Consider the following 17,092-nt stretch of genomic DNA (forward strand, 5'->3'; position numbering starts at 1 on the left):
ATACCCGGGAACCTAAGGTGTCCTGGCCCCTCCCCCTCCCCGACACACCTTATTTTATTTACCCTAGTCACTTTCTCTCCCTGTAGTTTCTGGATTCTTCTTTTTCACCCCACCAAGGGGTCTCCCACTCTCCAACAGTGCCCCCCCCCCCACGGGCGCCAATGCCAGCTCTCTGGATGCACTGAGGGGACGAGGGAAGAATGTGTCCCGCCTCTCAGTCCACCCTCCCTCCACTCCGCTGCAGCTCGCTCGACTGGGCTCCCGGGGCGGGCGGGGGAAGCGGAGCCGTCTGCAGCCAGAGCCTGCGGCGGCGACTTGGGTGGGCCGAGGAGGCTCGGGGGCGGGGAAGGCGGGACCGGGAGAAGGGGGGCGGGGCCGACTCCTGGGAGTTGGGGAGCGGGGGTGCGAGGGGGGACTCTGGAAAATTGGGAGACACAGAGGATGATTCAGGGCTCCAGCAAGGGAACCCTGGAGCTCCCTGCCCCATCCTGCGCTCTCATCCACACCCCAGAAAAACTTAATTTTCTGAAGCTGGAAAAGTTGGCGAAATCTTCCTTTCACTAATGTGAAGGGGAGACGTGGGTGGGCTGTGGCACGCGTGGGTGAGGAGGGATGTCGCCCAATTTCCATCTCGGCCTCCCCTATGGCTGGGCACTGGGGCAGGAAGATGTCTGAGTAGGCATGTTTGGGGGAGTCTCTTTAGTTTTGGGGGGGTCGTTTGCTAGCCCCCGCCTCCTTCCCCTGGGTGAGTCATAGAGGAAAGAGGCGGGAGAAGTGTCCCCCCATCCAGCTGCCAGCCAGCCGGGCCCCCCCCCCCCCAAAGTAGTGCCAAGGTCGAGTTGGGAGGTCTTGGTTGCAGGATCCGGATCTCTGCTGGTAAAGGAGGAGTTAGGAAGAGTACAGCCCAGGCTGCGGGGCTCGGGCTGGGTCATGGGGTCCGGGTTCCGCTCCCCATCTTACCCCCGCCCTCACCCTAAATCCCAGCATCCTGGGATCACCCACCGCGCCGGCCGGCCCGCTCCCTGTCGCTCTCCACCCTACCCCGCCCCACCCCACCCTCAGTCCTGGGAGACCGGAAAACCCGGGGTGGAGTAAAAACTGGAGTTTGAGGAGAAAAGCGGACAGCGGCACCCTCTTCTCCCTCACTACTCCTCTCCAATGGATGACTTGTGTGTGTGTGTGTCTGTGTGTGTGTGTGTCTGTGTATTCTCCCAAAGTTTTCCCTCACAGCCCCTTTCCCGTTCCCGCAAAACAGACCAAAAGAGTTAGGCGGGCGCCCAGATTCAAACCACCCCTGAATAACACCAGCTTCCATCCTTTGTACCCAACAGACCCTGGAGGCTCTCCTCAGAAACTTTATCCCCTTCCACCCAGTTTTCTGCCTTAGAAAGGAAAGGACAGATCTTCTGGGCTCCCTCCTGGCCCCGTCAGCCTTTCTGGGCTGTGGCGAGGGCTCCCTCTGCTGGACACTGGAGAGGTTGTAGACGGGCTGTCCCTAGGCAGCGAGCAACAAATGAAGAAAGGGAGAGGGGCTCAGGCTGAGCAGCCAGCCCAGTGCCTGAGGTCAGTCACTCCTCCTCCTGAGTTCCCCCATCCCACCCCCTCAAAGCTGGCCCATGGTCAGAACAAGATGAAACAGAGGGCCCATGGTATAAAAAACACACACACACACACACACACACACACACACACACACACACAAACACACACCACCCAGGCAAAGCTCCCACCTGGTTCCCACAAAGATCCCCAAGACTGCCTCTACCTCTATGGGATTTCTCTCCTTACCGTCTCCTGGCTGAGTGAAGCTCACTTCAACTTGATTTCCCACGGCAGATGTCTTGGAGGTGCTCTGCCCAGGGTTCGGCACCTGACTTAGTTACCTGACCTTCCATATTTCTCTCCTGCTTTTATAACTTGCAGATCTCCCTTCCCCTCCTGCAGTGTCCCCACACTCTCCTCTGAGACACCATGTTCAACTCGATGACCCCACCGCCAGTCAGTAGCTATGGCGAGCCCTGCTGTCTCCGGCCCCTCCCCAGTCAGGGGGCCCCCAGCATGGGGACAGAAGGTCAGTGCGTACACCGATCCCCGGACCTTGATGACTGGCAGATCTCTCACCCAGTCCCAGGGATCCCTCGTCTATTGCCGGCCCCATGCCAGTTTCCCATATACAAAAAGATCTGAGGCCCCATGTCACTGGTGCTTGGAATATGGGATCGGGCCTTACCTGGGGTTTCGAGGTGAGACCTTATGTGTCCTCCATTCCCAACCCCCATTCCAGCTGTATCTCTTTTCTAGGACTGCCTGGTCTGCCCTTCTGCCACCAGGCCACCCTCATGTCCGGCCCCCACAGTTACGGGCCAGCCAGAGAGACCAGCAGCTGCACAGAGGGTGAGGCTTCGGGCAACATCTCTTTCCTTTCTGCCTCTTTGGGACTTGTCCTGAGGGAGAAAGTTGGAGGGCAGGGCATCTACTTTGGAAGAGGAAATGCTTGGAGATGGGATCAAGGAATCAGAGCATGATCAAGAGGTCACAGATGGGGTCAACAGGGCAGAGTCTGGTGTCATTTCTTCTGGCTGAGAGTCAGGACCCATGGGCTGCATGCATGGGGGACATGCTCCTTTACCGTATCTATCTCCCCTGTTTCCTGCCCCAGCCCCACTGTTTCCTCCTCCCCGGAGTGCAGTCAAATTGACCAAGAAGCGGGCTCTCTCCATCTCACCTCTGTCAGACGCCAGCCTGGACCTGCAGACAGTTATCCGCACCTCACCCAGCTCCCTCGTGGCCTTCATCAACTCACGCTGTGCATCTCCGGGGGGCTCCTATGGTCACCTCTCCATCGGCACCATGAGGTGCAGACAGCCTCGGGCTAAGAGGCCCCTAAAGGCCCTACCAAACCCCATTAAAAGCCTCAAGCCCTCCAAACCACCTGACCCTATTTGAATCCTTATCACTTCAAAGGCGTGGAAGCCCTGCTCAGTACTTCCCTGGGACTGCCTCAACCACTTCCCATACCGTCTTCCAGAAACCCTCCAAAGAGCTCAAGCACTCCTGAGGCTTTCTGAGATGATAGTCCTAAGTAACTGCCTCTCCTCCTCCTCCTCAGCCCATCTCTGGGATTCTCACCCCAGATGAATCACCAAAAAGGGACCTCGCCTTCCTTCGGGGTCCAGCCCTGTGGTCCCCATGAGCCCACCCAGGGTGGGATGATGCCACATCCTCAGTCCCGGGGACCCCTCTCAACTTGCCAGGTGAGAGTCCTCATATTGTCACCTGATTTCCCTCAGTTCCTGGTGGGCGGGTGGTAGACTTTTCAGAGGAAAGGTGAATGAAGAACAGAGGACGTAAAAGTTTTCAGTGCCAGAAAAATTAAGGGTTGTGGGTGCTGGGATTCGCTCCTTGGGGTTGAATCAGTCTCTTCCAAATGAGATCCCACCTTTCACCCATCCCACTCACCAGTGCAGTCTAAGGAGGAAGTCTCTTCCAAACCCAGGGGTTCCAGATGCTTGGGTGGGGGCACTCAGGGCAGGAAGACCTGGCTGGGCTCTCCCTTCTTCCTGCTCACTTCTCCCTTCACCATCCTCACCTCTGCCCTCGGGGAAGCTGAAGTCTGAGCTGGATGCGCTGCTTAGCAAGCGCCCAGAGGAGCCCTTGGAAGGTGATATGTGCAGCCCCAACTCCACGGGCACACAGGTAAGGGGGAGCGGGGAGCTTCACCTCTGCAACCTGAGCGAAACAAAAGCTGTCACCCAGGTGACACTAGGATTTTCTCTCCTACCCTAGGATCCCCTGCTGGGGATGCTGGATGGGCGGGAAGACCTGGAGAGAGAGGAGAAGCCTGAGCACGATTCTGTGTATGAGACTGACTGCCGCTGGGATGGCTGCAGTCAGGAATTCGACTCCCAGGAGCAGCTGGTGCATGTGAGCCGCAGGGGGTAACAGGAGTGCTGGCTGGAGCCTGTAGGACGTTCTGGGTGGGACATGATGGAATCAGGCTAAGGGCAGGAGGTCAGAGGTTGGGTGCCCAGTGGGTAGGCAGAAATTCAGGAGGTGTAGCTTTGTTTTAGAAACTTGGAAGAACGGAGCTGTGGGCTATGATGTTCTTCCTGCCTCTTCTTCCCCCATGATGGGAAGCCATGGAGGGATATGGTGTGGTGGGGAGGTCCAGGGAAGGTCTGTTGTGGATCTCAGGGGCATAGGGAACCACAGAGAACCTCTGCATCTTCTCCTTCAGCACATCAACAGCGAGCACATCCACGGAGAGCGGAAGGAGTTTGTGTGCCACTGGGGGGGCTGCTCCAGGGAGCTGAGGCCCTTCAAAGCCCAGTACATGCTGGTGGTGCACATGCGCAGACACACAGGCGAGAAGCCACATAAGTGCACGGTGAGGCAACCCCTCCCCAAGCTCAGGGCTCCTTTCTAAATCGGGGCTCCCCACCAAGGCAGGGCCCAGTCTGACTTTTGCCTCCATAGGTCCCTTCCTCCATAAACAAATATTCAAAAATTGTATTTTATGACTAGGTTGGTATGAAGATGAACATATTGATATTATATATTAGAACACTTTCTTGGACCTAAAAGCTAATTTTTCCCCTTGTTTTTAAAAGAAATTAAAACATTTTTGTGGGCCCCTAGAAGTACAGTGGGCCCTAGGCACCGGGTCTGGAACTCTGCCTAATGGGGAAGCCCTGCACTGAGGACACACACTCCCCGGATGACCCCTCCTAAGACAGTCTGGGCTCCCCATGCAGGAGACGTGCCCTGGTTTGACCAGGGGCTGCTCGCTGCCTCAGCTCCATGTCCCTGCAGGCCGAGTTCCTCCAGCTACTTCTGTTCCCCCAGCTCTTGCCTGCCCTTGTCCCTGAATTTTGGGAATTCTGAAGCCCCAGTGCTCTCCCATCCTGAGTTATATTCTCTGATGTATGTCACTTTTGAGATTCAGGGTTCCACTAATCTCCATGTCCTTCTGTCTGAGAGCGATCCTTTGACCCCCATGTCCCCTAGTTTGAGGGGTGCCGGAAGTCATACTCACGCCTGGAAAATCTGAAGACACATCTGCGGTCACACACGGGTGAGAAGCCATACATGTGTGAACACGAGGGTTGCAGTAAAGCCTTCAGCAATGCCAGTGACCGAGCCAAGCACCAGAATCGGACCCACTCCAATGAGGTGAATGCCCCACTCAAGAGACCCTCCCCACTTAAAGAAGCCACCTACTGGGGAGGTTCCCCCATAAGAAATCCCTTAGCCCAGCACCCACTCCACAGAGGTGAGTTCCCCCTACCCCCGACCCATATAATTCACCTGAAGAAGGTCTTTCTGAAACCAAGAATTTCCACTTACCACCCCTCCTCTAACCAGCCAAAGGGCTAAACTAAAATAGACACATTCTAACTAGAAGAGACCCCCTGGTCCCTTCAACCCCTGAATTTATGAGGCCTCACAGACCTGGGTTCACGCCCTCATCTTTCCCAGCCCTGGGCTGTCAGTTTTCCTCATCTTCCCCTTGATTCTTTCATCCTTGACTCCAAGGGCCCTACTCTCCTATTTCCTTGGGTGCTATGCATTCTCCCTGACCCCCCTCGTCCTCACTTACCACCACTTTTTCCCATTTCTTCTGAATTCTCCCGCTTTGATCCTTTTGCCTGCTGTCTTCACTCTCCATTCAACAGAAGCCCTATGTGTGTAAGCTCCCTGGCTGCACCAAACGTTACACAGATCCCAGCTCACTCCGGAAACATGTCAAGACAGTGCACGGTCCTGACGCCCACGTGACCAAGCGGCACCGAGGAGATGGCCCCCTGCCCCGGGCACCGGCTCTTTCCACAGTGGAGCCCAAGAGGGAGCGGGACGGAGGCCCCATCAGGGAGGAGAGCAGACTGGCTGTGCCGGAGGGTGCCATGGTGAGGCAACCCCCTGCCTCTATACCCCCACCTGCCCTGCCAACATCTTTCTAGTCCCCTCCCAACTGTGCAAATCTCTCTTCTGTGGCTGGTCCCCCAGTCTCTTATCCAAGTTTTGCTCCTTGGGCTACCTCAATTCTAGGGATTTTAGTGTAATTAACTACTTCATGGGTTCAACAAACTCATATATAGGAATTAGTATATTATTTTAGGCCTTGTGCCTGTATAATTTCACGTACTCCTCACAACAACTTCATGAGAAAGGAACTTACTCTCCCCATTTTCAGATAGGGAAACTCAGGCATAAAGAAATTGTTCAAGGTCATAGAGCCCAAATTTGAGTCAAGGTAGTCTAGGCTCTTCTCATCACCTTTGGCCCTCGTCTTTCACTTGCTCGGCCCTCTCCATACCCTTAAGCAGTCACTGGGACGCAGGCTTTAGCCACTCACCAAGTTCAGGGAACTGTGGGGAAGGGGGGTGGGTGCCACCCTTAGCCCTCATCTTCATCTTCCCCACAGAAGCCACAGCCAAGCCCTGGGGCCCAGTCGTCCTGCAGCAGTGACCACTCCCCAGCAGGCAGCGCAGCCAACACAGACAGTGGTGTGGAAATGACTGGAAATGCAGGGGGCAGCACTGAGGACCTGTCTAGCTTGGACGAGGGGCCTTGCATTGCTGGCACTGGTCTGTCTACTCTTCGCCGCCTTGAGAACCTTAGGCTGGACCAACTACACCAATTCCGACCAATAGGGCCCCGGGGCCTCAAACTGCCCAGCTTGACCCACACCGGTGAGAGATGGGTGTTGGGGGTGGTTGCTAGGCTGGGACCTGGACCTTCCCTGGGGTTGGAAGGAGGACTTCACCCTTCAGGGCTGCTATACAGCTCCTTTGTACAATTAGAAAAACGTCCTCCTTCCTCAAGACGCTTTCCTTCCATCTATCAGAAAATTGTTGTGACATACAAAGTCTACGATGCAAATGCTGTCCCCTATGATTGTGCAGTGTACAACCTGTAGGACTGTTCACAGCGACCCTGAATCCCTGGTGACCCAGAAGCAGAAAGGGCATGGGTGAAGGAGGAGACAAAACTGAGTGGTTAGAGTTAAGGAGCCTTCCTTGGGATTCCAGGACAAGGCTATCCCTTGGGGGAGGCAGGGTGAGACTCAGAGGGCTCCCTGGCCCCCCTGCCTTTTCTACCTATCACTTGCAGGCACTCCTGGGTCTCGCCGTCTGGGCCCCCCAGTATCTCTTGACCGCCGCAGCAGCAGCTCCAGCAGCGTCAGCTCAGCCTATACTGTCAGCCGCCGCTCCTCCCTGGCTTCCCCTTTCCCCCCTGGTTCCCCACCAGAGAACGGGGCATCCTCTCTGCCTGGCCTCACGCCTGCCCAGCACTACCTGCTCCGGGCAAGATATGCTTCAGCCAGGGGAGGTGGTACCCCACCCACTGCAGCACCCAGCCTGGATCGGATGGGGGGTCTTCCTGCACCTCCCTGGAGAAGCCGAGCTGAGTATCCAGGATACAGCCCCAATGTAGGGGTCACCCGGAGGGCCAGTGACCCGGCCCGGGCTGCAGACCGCCCTGCGCCAGCCAGAGTCCAGCGGTTCAAGAGCTTGGGTTGTGTCCACACACCCCCCACAGTGGCAGGAGGAGGACGGAACTTTGATCCCCAACTCCCAACCTCTGTCTACATACCACAGCCCCCCAGCATCACTGAGAATGTCACCATGGATACCAGAGGGCTACAGGAGGAGCCAGAGGTTGGGACCTCCATGATGGGCAGTGGTCTGAACCCCTATATGGACTTCCCACCTGCTGATACTCTGGGATATGGGGGACCTGAGGGGGCAGCAGCTGAGCCTTATGGAGCTAGAGGTCCAGGCTCCCTGCCTCTTGGGCCTGGTCCGCCTACCAACTACGGCCCCAACCCCTGTCCCCAGCAGGTCTCCTATCCTGAACCCACCCCAGAAACATGGGGTGAGTTCCCTTCCCACTCTGGGCTGTACCCAGGCCCCAAGCCTCCAGCTGCAGCCTACGGCCAGTGTCCTCGTCTTGAACATTATGGACAAGTGCAGGTGAAGCCGGAACAGGGGTGTCCAGTGGGTTCTGACTCCACAGGACTGGCACCCTGCCTCAATGCCCACCCCAGTGAGGGGCCTCCACGCTCACAGCCTCTATTCTCCCACTTCCCCCAGCCTCCCCCTCCCCAGTATCCCCAGTCAGGCACCTATACCCAGCCACCTCCTGATTATCTTCCTTCAGAACCCAGGCCCAGCCTGGATTTTGAGTGCCCTACTCATTCTACAGGACAGCTCAAGGCGCAGCTTGTGTGTAATTATGTTCAGTCTCAACAGGAGCTGCTGTGGGAGGGAGGGGGCAGGGGAGACCCCCCAGTCCAGGACCCTCTCTACCAGAGTCCCAAGTTTCTGGGGGGTTCCCAGGTTAGCCTGAGCCCTGCCAAGGCACAAGTGGCCACATATGGACCTGGCTTTGTACCCAACTTGCCCAATCACAAGTCAGGCTCCTATCCTACCCTTTCACCATGCCATGAAAATTTTGCAGTAGGGGCAAACAAGGCTTCCCACAGGGCAGCAGCACCACCCCGACTTCTGCCCCCACTGCCCACTTGCTATGGGCCCCTCAAGGCAGGGGGCACCAACCCCAGCTGTGGCCATCCTGAGGTGGGCAGGCTGGGAGGGGGCCCAGCCTTGTACCCTCCTCCTGAGGGGCAGGTGTGTAACCCTCTGGACTCTCTTGATCTCGACAACACTCAGCTGGACTTTGTGGCTATTCTGGATGAGCCCCAGGGGCTGAGTCCTCCCCCCTCCCACGATCAGAGGGACAGCTCTGAACATACCCCACCTCCTTCTGGGACCCCCAACATGGCTGTGGGCAACATGAGTGTCTTACTGGGATCCCTGCCTGGGGAGACACAGTTCCTCAACTCTAGTGCTTAAGGAGTGGGGAAGCACAGATCCACATTTCCTAAGGGGTTTCCATCCCCACAAAGGAGTCAGGAGGAGGAGCCATAGCCCCCTGGAATACCCCAGGGATGGGAGGTATGGGCTGGGGCTGTACACAGTCTAACTATATTTGGGGAGGAATTTGATAATGACACTGTTTCCTGATAATAAAGGAACTGCATCAGAAAGAGCCCTGCTTTATATGTTATCTTGGGGGAGGGGTAATGACAGGGAACTAGAGAAGCAGGGTTTAATCCATCCACTTCCCTCTTTAGAGAAGCTTCCTCACCCTTTCCCAACCCCTCAGGTCCAACTCACAAAGATGGAGACAGTCATCTGGTAGACACAGGATTTAAAGGGATATCCTCAAAGCAGAACAACCCCCACCAAAGGCTATCCAACAGAAATCACCGGAGACACATTTTCTCTTCTACCTTGCCCCAGTCAGCGGAAGAGGCTGGTGTAGTCGGTGAGCATCAGCTGGACGAGCTGCCCAGGGTAGAGGGCATGGGCCGCTGGGTCAGATGTCTCCTGCTCCGGTCGAAATAGGGTTGGTCCAAACACAATTCCCAGGTTGTGGGAGGTCATGCGGTTCTTGTCTGAGTGTGCTATCACCCTGTGGGCAAAGGCCAAGAGACAGGGCCATAGGGCAGCAGCCTTGCCACTGCAAACAAATCTAACCCTTCAGAGGTTTGAGGAAGAGTTCACTTTGGGATCCCTCCATGCCGTGGCTGAAGAAAATCAAGGAGAGAGCCTCCAGGGGGACGGAGATGAAACCAATGGAGAAGCCTTCAGGATACAACTTGAAGATACAACCTAGGATACACCCACCTCTTCCCAACTTCAGAGACTGCCCCTAGAGTCCTCTCTGCTCACAATTTGGGAGGCTTTAATTCAAATGGCTATGCTCTCTCAGAGGTCACTGCCCGGGTCCAACTCCACCAAATAAGTCATCCCTACTGTCCCAGTGAAAGACAAAGAAGCAGAGGGAAGGGAGAGGGTGAGATTTTCCTTATTTCTCTCGCAGTATCCCTGGGCTTGTCTTGGTCCCCAGTTCCCCATTTGATGCTGACTGAGCAAAAAGGCTTTGACTCTGGTAATATGTGCTCTGCACAGCGGTTGCTTATTTCCTCCATCACCCACTAAACTTAGGTGTTTCCCTACCTTCACCCCATCTGAACACAGAGTCCCAGCTGCAGGCCCCATCCCACCCTCTCCCAACATGAACAAAGATGTTCAGTCTTCCTGACCTGCATAAATGCTCCAGGAGGTACTGTAGAGTGTCATGGTTGGGCTTCGGCATTGAGCTTATTAATTCTTGTATTTGAGAGAGGCGCTGTTCTGATTCAGAGAGTGCTAGAGAGAGAGTGATGGGAAGGGCATGGGAGTGAGGTTAGGGAAGGTGCTAGGGCAGGGTGGGTAAACTCACTACTCTTTCCCATGCTCGGTGAAGACATCATTAATCTATCACAGCTTTCTTTTTTGCTGAGTCCAACTGCAACCTTAGAATTCTTTTAAACTCAGCCCTCTAAACACTCAGCAAAACAACAACTGGAGTTGGCACATTAGTTGAAAGTTATTTTCCATCTCTGTGCTCAGGATGGGACAGAAGAGTATAAGGGAACCTCTACTCTATTCTTTATCACTCATGCTCCCCCCACTTCCCCTCCACCCCATATCAAGGGTATTGCCCAAGGCTCCCATCCTTTACCAAGGGCAGCACGAAAATGGGGCAGCAGCAGTGGGGGCACCAGAGGCTGGGGCAGCTCCCTGAGAAAAAGCTTCAGGGCTCCAGTGATCACATGAATGTCATCCCACTCAGCACTGTCCAAATCTAATCGGCCTTCTGGAAGGAGAAGGAGGTACAGAGGGGCTCAGAAATGGCCAGAGGGACCCAGAAACTGAGAGATCAGGAGTTTGGGAAAAGATTCAGTTAAGGCAGACCACAGGAGTGCCTAAGGGGTCCACAGTGGGGCAAGACGGCAGAAATCAGGATGGGGACAACCCCCCAGAAGCAGGACACGGGGGAATCCACGGGGAGCAGGGATGATGTGGGTGACTTTTAAGGGTCTGAAGGGCCCTCCATGTAAGTACCTTGTCCTGGCTGTTCTGGGAACATGTATCTCCCATCGGAGGTGATTGCCCGCTCTGCAACATGTATAAGAAGAGATCAAGCACTAAGACATGTAGCTCAAGACAGAAGACGTCCCTTTTCTGCCAGCTCCCTCACTCAGAACCACCTGTGATTCTGATACATGAAGTTCTTAGTACCACACCTGCCCAGAGCCACCTCACCTCTGTCCACCAAGAAGCGAAGTTTCTGGACCACTGCCAAGTTCCCGCTCACCCGGTAAATGCCATCCACATTTAGACCTAGGAGATAAGGCAGGGAGCAGATAAGGATTCTTGCTCTAAAGTGTGTGCTGGTGAGGGATCTGAGGGTACAGTGAAAAAAGGGCAGAAGGAAGACTAGGATGGGGGAGGTGGGGAGTTCTGGGCCTTGGCCTGTTAGAAGGGGAGATTCTGGGGTCTCTGGGAAAGTGACCTCTCTTATCCACAGCAGCAACGCAGAGCCGCACAAAGCTGGGCACAGTGTCCCCTTCCCGCTGGCACAGTGATTCCAACTGGCAGCCAAACACCTGGTCTGGGGAGGCACAGAGTGAGGTGGGAAGCCAGTGACAGCGTCACCCATGAAAGCTCTTTCTAGCACGGGTCTTCACCCCAAAGTTGGGCTGGCTCTCCTGCCTGCCTGTTCCAGGTCTGGGCAAGGAAGTATACCCCCTCCCCCCAACAATCAGCTGCAGGGGGGAAAAGCAGTGGTCTCAGAACTCTGCTGATCTAGTTCTGGGAAGCTCTACTCTGAGCCTCGCTGAAGTTTTCTCATCCATGAAATGGGCTGATGCCGAGATCCGGAATGTAAATAAAAGTGCTTGCAAAAACACTAAAGCAAAAAAAAAAAAACAAAACACTAAAGCAGGCACTAAGAAGGGCCTTAGGTGGCCCAGCCCATCTCACCTCGGAGCAGACCCCGCTCCTGCAGGGTTTGCAAGGGCGGTCTCTTTGCGATAAGCCGCTTTAGTTTGTTTCGTACCCGGTTCTGCTCAGCTCCTTCCGGACACCGACCTGCGGAAGCAAGTGGAATCTGAGCATGAGAGCAGCCGCCACTGTGGCTCCGAGGAGCAGGGAAAAGCCCCCAGACCCCGCCCACCAGGCCTGCCCCTTAACTGGAGCTCCGACGGCTGCTGATCCGCAGCAGTGGCTTGGACACCGGCTCGGACTCCACTTCTTCGTCCTCCCCCGCGCTCAGTTCACCCAGCTCCGCAGGTCCCGAACCGGACAGACGCAGCTCCAGGGGGTTCTCTCGATCCTATATCAGCACAGCAAGATGGGCCGAATCAGAGGTTGGAAGAGAGCTAGGAGAGAAATCTGCACCCCCCTTGCCAGCTGCTGGGGTCCCACACATCCCAGGCCCACCCCAGGGCTCTACCTGCCACCTTGTCCCTCACCACCCCACATCCTACAGTTCCTTCTCCACTCCTTCTGCCCGCCCAAGCCTCTCCCGGGTCACTGTCCTGCCACCTCCCACCCATCTCACCAGGCGCTCGATGACCGCCCGCAGTGCACAGTGCCAAGCGCGTAGCTCGGCCTCGTGGTCTGACTGCAGCAGGAACTCGTGGCCAGGGACCGTGCGGATCTGAGGGGCCCGCGGGGAAAGGGCTTGAGTCAGCGGGAAGAAGCATAAAGAGCAGGGAGGCCCAGCGGGAGACCCGTGAGGGAAACTGGGGGCGCACCCTCGGGCCGGGCGGGGCTTCGGGGATGAGCGGGAGAGCGCTCACGTGTAGGACGTTGCGGCGGCTGGACAGCTGGCGGCCATGGGCCAGGGCGGCCCCGCGCAGGTCGACGCTGCTTTCGGGTCGGCTACCCGCCGGTCCCTGGCGATCCGGGGAGAAACTGAAGCCACGGCGCTGTTCCCCTCACGGCCCCTTTCTCACCCGGTGGACTGCGAGGACACGGGAGGCTGCGCTCCTTCCTCTCGACGTGCCCTCCCCCCCCCCACCCCGGTAGGCCTGAAGCCTGTAGAAGTTGTGCCGGAACCCCTCGTGCCCCCCGCTGCTCCCCTCCCTCACACTCACCCAGACGGTGCAGGGGGCGGTCGGCGGTGCCTCTCGGTAGAACACCAGGCTGTTACCCGCTAGTACTACCCAAGATGGGCCCCAGTTCTTCCTGCAGGGGCGGCGGGGGCAGTGATAATAGTGCAGAGGTCATTTACATTCGCGTCCGCGAGGGCCCAACACTTGGCGCTACCCGCGGAATCCGACAGTCCCCGCCCCTGCTGTGTTCCCAGTTCTCACCGGAGCTTGCGGCCGCCCTGGGCGATCTTCGTCATGTTGAGCATGCCCGACCTTTCCACCTCCTGGCAAGAGGAAGGAAAGGTATCAATAAGCCACCCAGAGCCCCCCACAGTCACCATGGCTTTCCCCAGGGGATCTCCCAGGAGTGAGGTCCTTTAAAGTTGAGCGGGCGGTGCTCGGTAAGAGAGGATACCCAGAGAACACTCAGAAAGAGGAAGACCTTTCTGAAGGGGCAAGAACTGGGGGCTGGGCAGGGAGGATCTTCACGTTCACAAGGAAACGGGAGACTTACATGGGGGTCGTCCAGGACCTGCGGCAGTGGCCGAGGGGACTGCAGAGCCGAAGGCTGGTCTGAGGGGTCGAGCTGGGAGGCGAGTCTGCAGAGGGAGGGTGAACCCTGGGGGAGGGGATTGGAGAAACAGGTGGAGGAAACTTTAACTTCGGAGTCCCTGGCTGTAGGGGGAAGAGGGGTGCGGATGTGGGGGTGTGAGTCAGGGGGTGTGGTGGGGTGCTGAAGAAGAATGTCTTGCATAAAAGAGAAAGTCTAAAACCATGGCTTTTCCTGCATGTGATGGGGGGGCGGGAATCTCACCTGGGAGTCGAAAAGTCCTGGCGTCCCTGTGCCAGATTCTGAGTCCTTTGCCTGAGGTTGCAAGACACCGTTGTCCTTATTCATGGTCTGTGGCCCCTCCATGGAGCCAGGGTTCTGGGGAGAGGGAAAGGCAAAACTCCATCCAGATGCCACCTCAATCGGCTCTCGACACCCTTCTTAACAATTTTTTGATTTGTCTGATCTTCTGAGAGTCCCAGTGAGAAAACATACTACTTTGGGGATCAGTAGGGGAAAGAAGGAGATTGAAGGGACAAGGGACAAGCAGGAGGGAAGGTCTCACCATCTCTCGGGTGCGAGTGTGGCGTGGAGGCTTCCAGGATTTGCAGCCAGTCAGCGAATTTATGTAGAAGCAGCGTCCAAAGTTGGGGTCCAAGTGCTGCTCCCAGGCGTCCAGCCTCTGCAGCGGGGGACATGCAGGGCTTGTGGGTGGGGACCGGGGACAGCGGCGAAGGTCCACCAGGTTGCAGTACACAGGGGGCTCTGACATGAAGGTCTGGGGTCTTGCCTGCAAGGAAAGGGGGAAGAAAGAGGTAGTTATTCTACCTGAGCCCCTCCCCGATCTTCTCTCTCCTAACCATCTCCTCCTCTCTCCCCCACCATTTTCTCACCACCACCTCCTGGCTGGGGTGACCCAGGTACTGAGGAAGAAACCCTAGTCTCCTGCAGCTGTTTTTTTTCTGTTTTTTTTTTTTTTTTTTGACTCCCTCCCTCACAGTCTTTGCTTTTCTCCTCACTTCCTGTTGCCAACTTCCCTCCTCCCCCACCCCACCCCCACCAGAGGACCTCAGGAAAGGGGAACAGGCCTTCCGTGTGTATGGAGGGAGGGGTCAAGAGGAGCGTCCCACCCTCACATCCTCCAGAGTAAAAGGAGACAGAGAGGGGTCAGAGGCCCCTGCTAGCGGAGTGTGAGAGAGGAGGGGCCATTTTTCACCCACTAGTAAGTAAGAGAGAGGGGAGGGGCTGAATCTTCAGGAAGATCAAGGGAGTTCCATCTCTAGAGGAAACTTGCTGGTGACCTGAGCTAGCAAGACAGGACACAGCAAAAAACCCTGCCCTGGGCCAGGAGTCAAGAGGCTGAGAGACAAAAGCAAAGCTAAGCTGGCCTTTCAGTCCCTCTATCATTTTGCAGGTTCCACGTACCCTCAGGATCTTTGCTACTTGCTGTCCCTCAGCTAGAATTCCTTCTCATCTCCTCATTTGTTTCAGGGCTGTCTCTCCTCATGCAGATTCCACTAAATGTCATTTCCTCAGAGATGCATTCCTAGACCACTACATTCATCCTCCACCACATTTAGCTTCTTGGTAGTGCTTTTTAGTACCAAGGGCTATCTTATTTATGTGTTCATTATCCCCATGGGAATCCCTTGACGGCAGAGATTCTGTCTGTCCTGTTTGCTAATGTGCCTAGAACTAAGCCCAGCAGTAAATGTCTGTTGACTGACTGCTCAGAAGAAGCACTATGACTCACCATGTTCGCATCGGCGTCTGTCAGCAAGTCTTCCTGGGAAAGGGATCTTCTACTTGGTCCTTCCTGGAAGGGCTTCAGGAGGCTTGGCCTCAAGTTGCTAACACTGATACTTCTACACATTTTAGGGGGAAGAGGAGGAGGCTGCTCAGATGTAGCCTGGGCTCTGCCTGGGGTTTCCTGACACAGGTGCATCTCCTCCAGGGAGCCAGGAAGTAACTTTGGCCCTGGAAACAGAAAAATGGGAAGAGTTGGGGGCAGGGTCCCCCCATGGGTCTTGGCTGGGTCCCTGATCTTGGGGGCTCACAGGGAAGACAAGAGCAGGTAGAAAATTACATGAGATGTAGAAGGCTTGAGACTAGGAAGGAGAGGCGATAGGGACACCATGGTGGGGATGAGGGGTAGGAGTAGAGGATTAGCAAAAGCTTCGGGGAAGGGGATCTTTCCAATAATTCCCAGAAGCCAGGGAGGTAGGAAGGTGACGGGGGAGGACTTACTCACCAGGAGTCCAGAGGGATTGGCTGGGGGTGATGGTTGTTGGGCTCTGAGAAGGGCTGAATTCCTCTGTCATGGAGGCAGCTGGGATGAAGATGGGGCGAGAGGTGGAGGGTGTTCCCAGGCGCCTTACCAACCACCAGTCTGAGTTGGTCTTTTGAAGCAGTAGGAACCTGTCCCCTTCAGCCAGAGACACCTGCCGGCCATCTGCCCCAGTGTAAGTGAAGGCGTACAGGGCACAGAGCTGGGATCCCTGAGAAGGGCTCCGGGTCCCCAGCCCTAGGTTTCCCCGGGTACTTGGCCACCACCCGTTCGATAGCATTGTCGTCGGTACTGTCACCTATGGGAAAAAGGGGTGAGGGAGGTCCAGAAAAGGATAGGAGTGGCTACTTGCAGGCAGAGAGACATGGTTCTAAGAGCAGTGTGGGGTAGAGGGGAAGAATAGAAAGCCTGGGGTAAGAGGAGAGGGTAAGGCAGAGGGCCTGAGTGGGGGTCAGTAAGAGGTTTTGGGGGCTGAGAAGTCCTGGCTGATGTGACTAATGAGGAAGTATGCAAGTAAGGTGAGAGAGGATGTGGTCAGCAGGGCTTCGAGACCAGCAAGGCAGGAAATCAGAGGAGGGGGTCTAGCTGGGTGATTTTCCTCCAAGTACCTTCTGGGGCCAATCAGAAGATCCAGGGACAAGAGGAGCTGGTCCTGGGTGGTGGTGGGACTCTTGAGCTGGACACAAGAAGATGAGGAGAAAGAATCAGGTCTGAGACAGAACACAGGCAAAGAGACAGGAGTTAATGAATGACAAAGATACAAAAATGTGTGACTCTTTATTAAATTTACACAAGCACCAATGTTTCTATTGCCAATCACCTCAGACCTAAAACTGCGTACTTCCTGTGCAGATTCAGAAAAACACAAAGACAGAGAAACAGAGTGCCAGAGAAATACTAAGACCAAGTTGGAGAGAAAGAGAAAGTGGCTGGGAGAAACACAGAGGGGTTCAGAGTTTGAGGAAGAGGTGAAAATACCATCCTCTCAATTTAGGATGTGTTTTGGGGAGCTGAGCAGCCTTGATATGATCCTCTGTACATAAGCCTCTTGGGTGGGACCATACTTTAGTGTGTGGGTTCATTCATTCATGCTCTTAGCAAGGATTGGCTGAGCACCTCCTGCGTAAAAAGAACAGTGTCAGCTACTGGAGATAAGAGAAGGGAAGGAGATAGACATAGCCCTTGCCTTCTTGAAGCTTAAAGACAGATCTTAACTGATGACATAATAAATTTATTAATTACAATTGAATCAGGGACTATG

The 17,092-nt window shown here is 55.5% G+C and overlaps 2 protein-coding genes across 8 annotated transcripts; one reads left to right on the forward strand and one right to left on the reverse strand.

The window, feature by feature from the left end:
* Positions 1 to 1,237: 1,237 nt before the first annotated feature.
* On the forward strand, positions 1,238 to 9,052 carry GLI1 (GLI family zinc finger 1). Its single transcript, XM_027106777.1, has 11 exons — positions 1,238 to 2,071; positions 2,302 to 2,394; positions 2,660 to 2,855; positions 3,110 to 3,254; positions 3,607 to 3,696; positions 3,787 to 3,924; positions 4,238 to 4,387; positions 5,008 to 5,172; positions 5,676 to 5,906; positions 6,425 to 6,692; positions 7,114 to 9,052. The coding sequence occupies exons 1-11, from the start codon at positions 1,972 to 1,974 to the stop codon at positions 8,856 to 8,858; spliced, it is 3,321 nt and encodes a 1,106-aa protein (XP_026962578.1). The 5' UTR covers positions 1,238 to 1,971; the 3' UTR covers positions 8,859 to 9,052.
* Positions 9,053 to 9,199: 147 nt separating this feature from the next.
* ARHGAP9 (Rho GTPase activating protein 9) lies at positions 9,200 to 16,208 on the reverse strand. Of its 7 annotated transcripts, none has more exons than XR_003432845.1 (18): positions 15,796 to 16,208; positions 15,298 to 15,521; positions 14,110 to 14,334; positions 13,809 to 13,922; positions 13,509 to 13,613; positions 13,217 to 13,278; positions 12,998 to 13,088; positions 12,656 to 12,796; positions 12,460 to 12,558; positions 12,090 to 12,231; positions 11,880 to 11,987; positions 11,410 to 11,508; positions 11,160 to 11,237; positions 10,959 to 11,012; positions 10,576 to 10,710; positions 10,115 to 10,220; positions 9,696 to 9,820; positions 9,371 to 9,480 (listed from the first exon to the last, which is right to left on the reverse strand). XR_003432845.1 is itself a non-coding variant. In XM_027106771.1 (17 exons), exons 1-17 carry the CDS (start codon positions 16,109 to 16,111, stop codon positions 9,309 to 9,311), a joined length of 2,271 nt encoding a protein of 756 aa, XP_026962572.1. In that variant the 5' UTR covers positions 16,112 to 16,197; the 3' UTR covers positions 9,200 to 9,308. The 7 variants fall into 7 exon arrangements, 5 of the variants coding, with proteins under 5 accessions (XP_026962572.1, XP_026962573.1, XP_026962574.1 ...); XR_003432844.1 differs by having other exon boundaries at positions 9,696 to 9,823; XM_027106771.1 differs by lacking the exon at positions 9,696 to 9,820 and having other exon boundaries at positions 9,200 to 9,480; positions 15,796 to 16,197.
* Between the last annotated feature and the right edge of the window lie 884 nt (positions 16,209 to 17,092).

This window comes from Aethalodelphis obliquidens, unplaced genomic scaffold, assembly GCF_003676395.1.
Source record: "Aethalodelphis obliquidens isolate GAN/ISIS:26980383/991018 unplaced genomic scaffold, ASM367639v1 scaffold8, whole genome shotgun sequence".
Taxonomy (NCBI): Eukaryota; Metazoa; Chordata; class Mammalia; order Artiodactyla; family Delphinidae; genus Aethalodelphis; species Aethalodelphis obliquidens.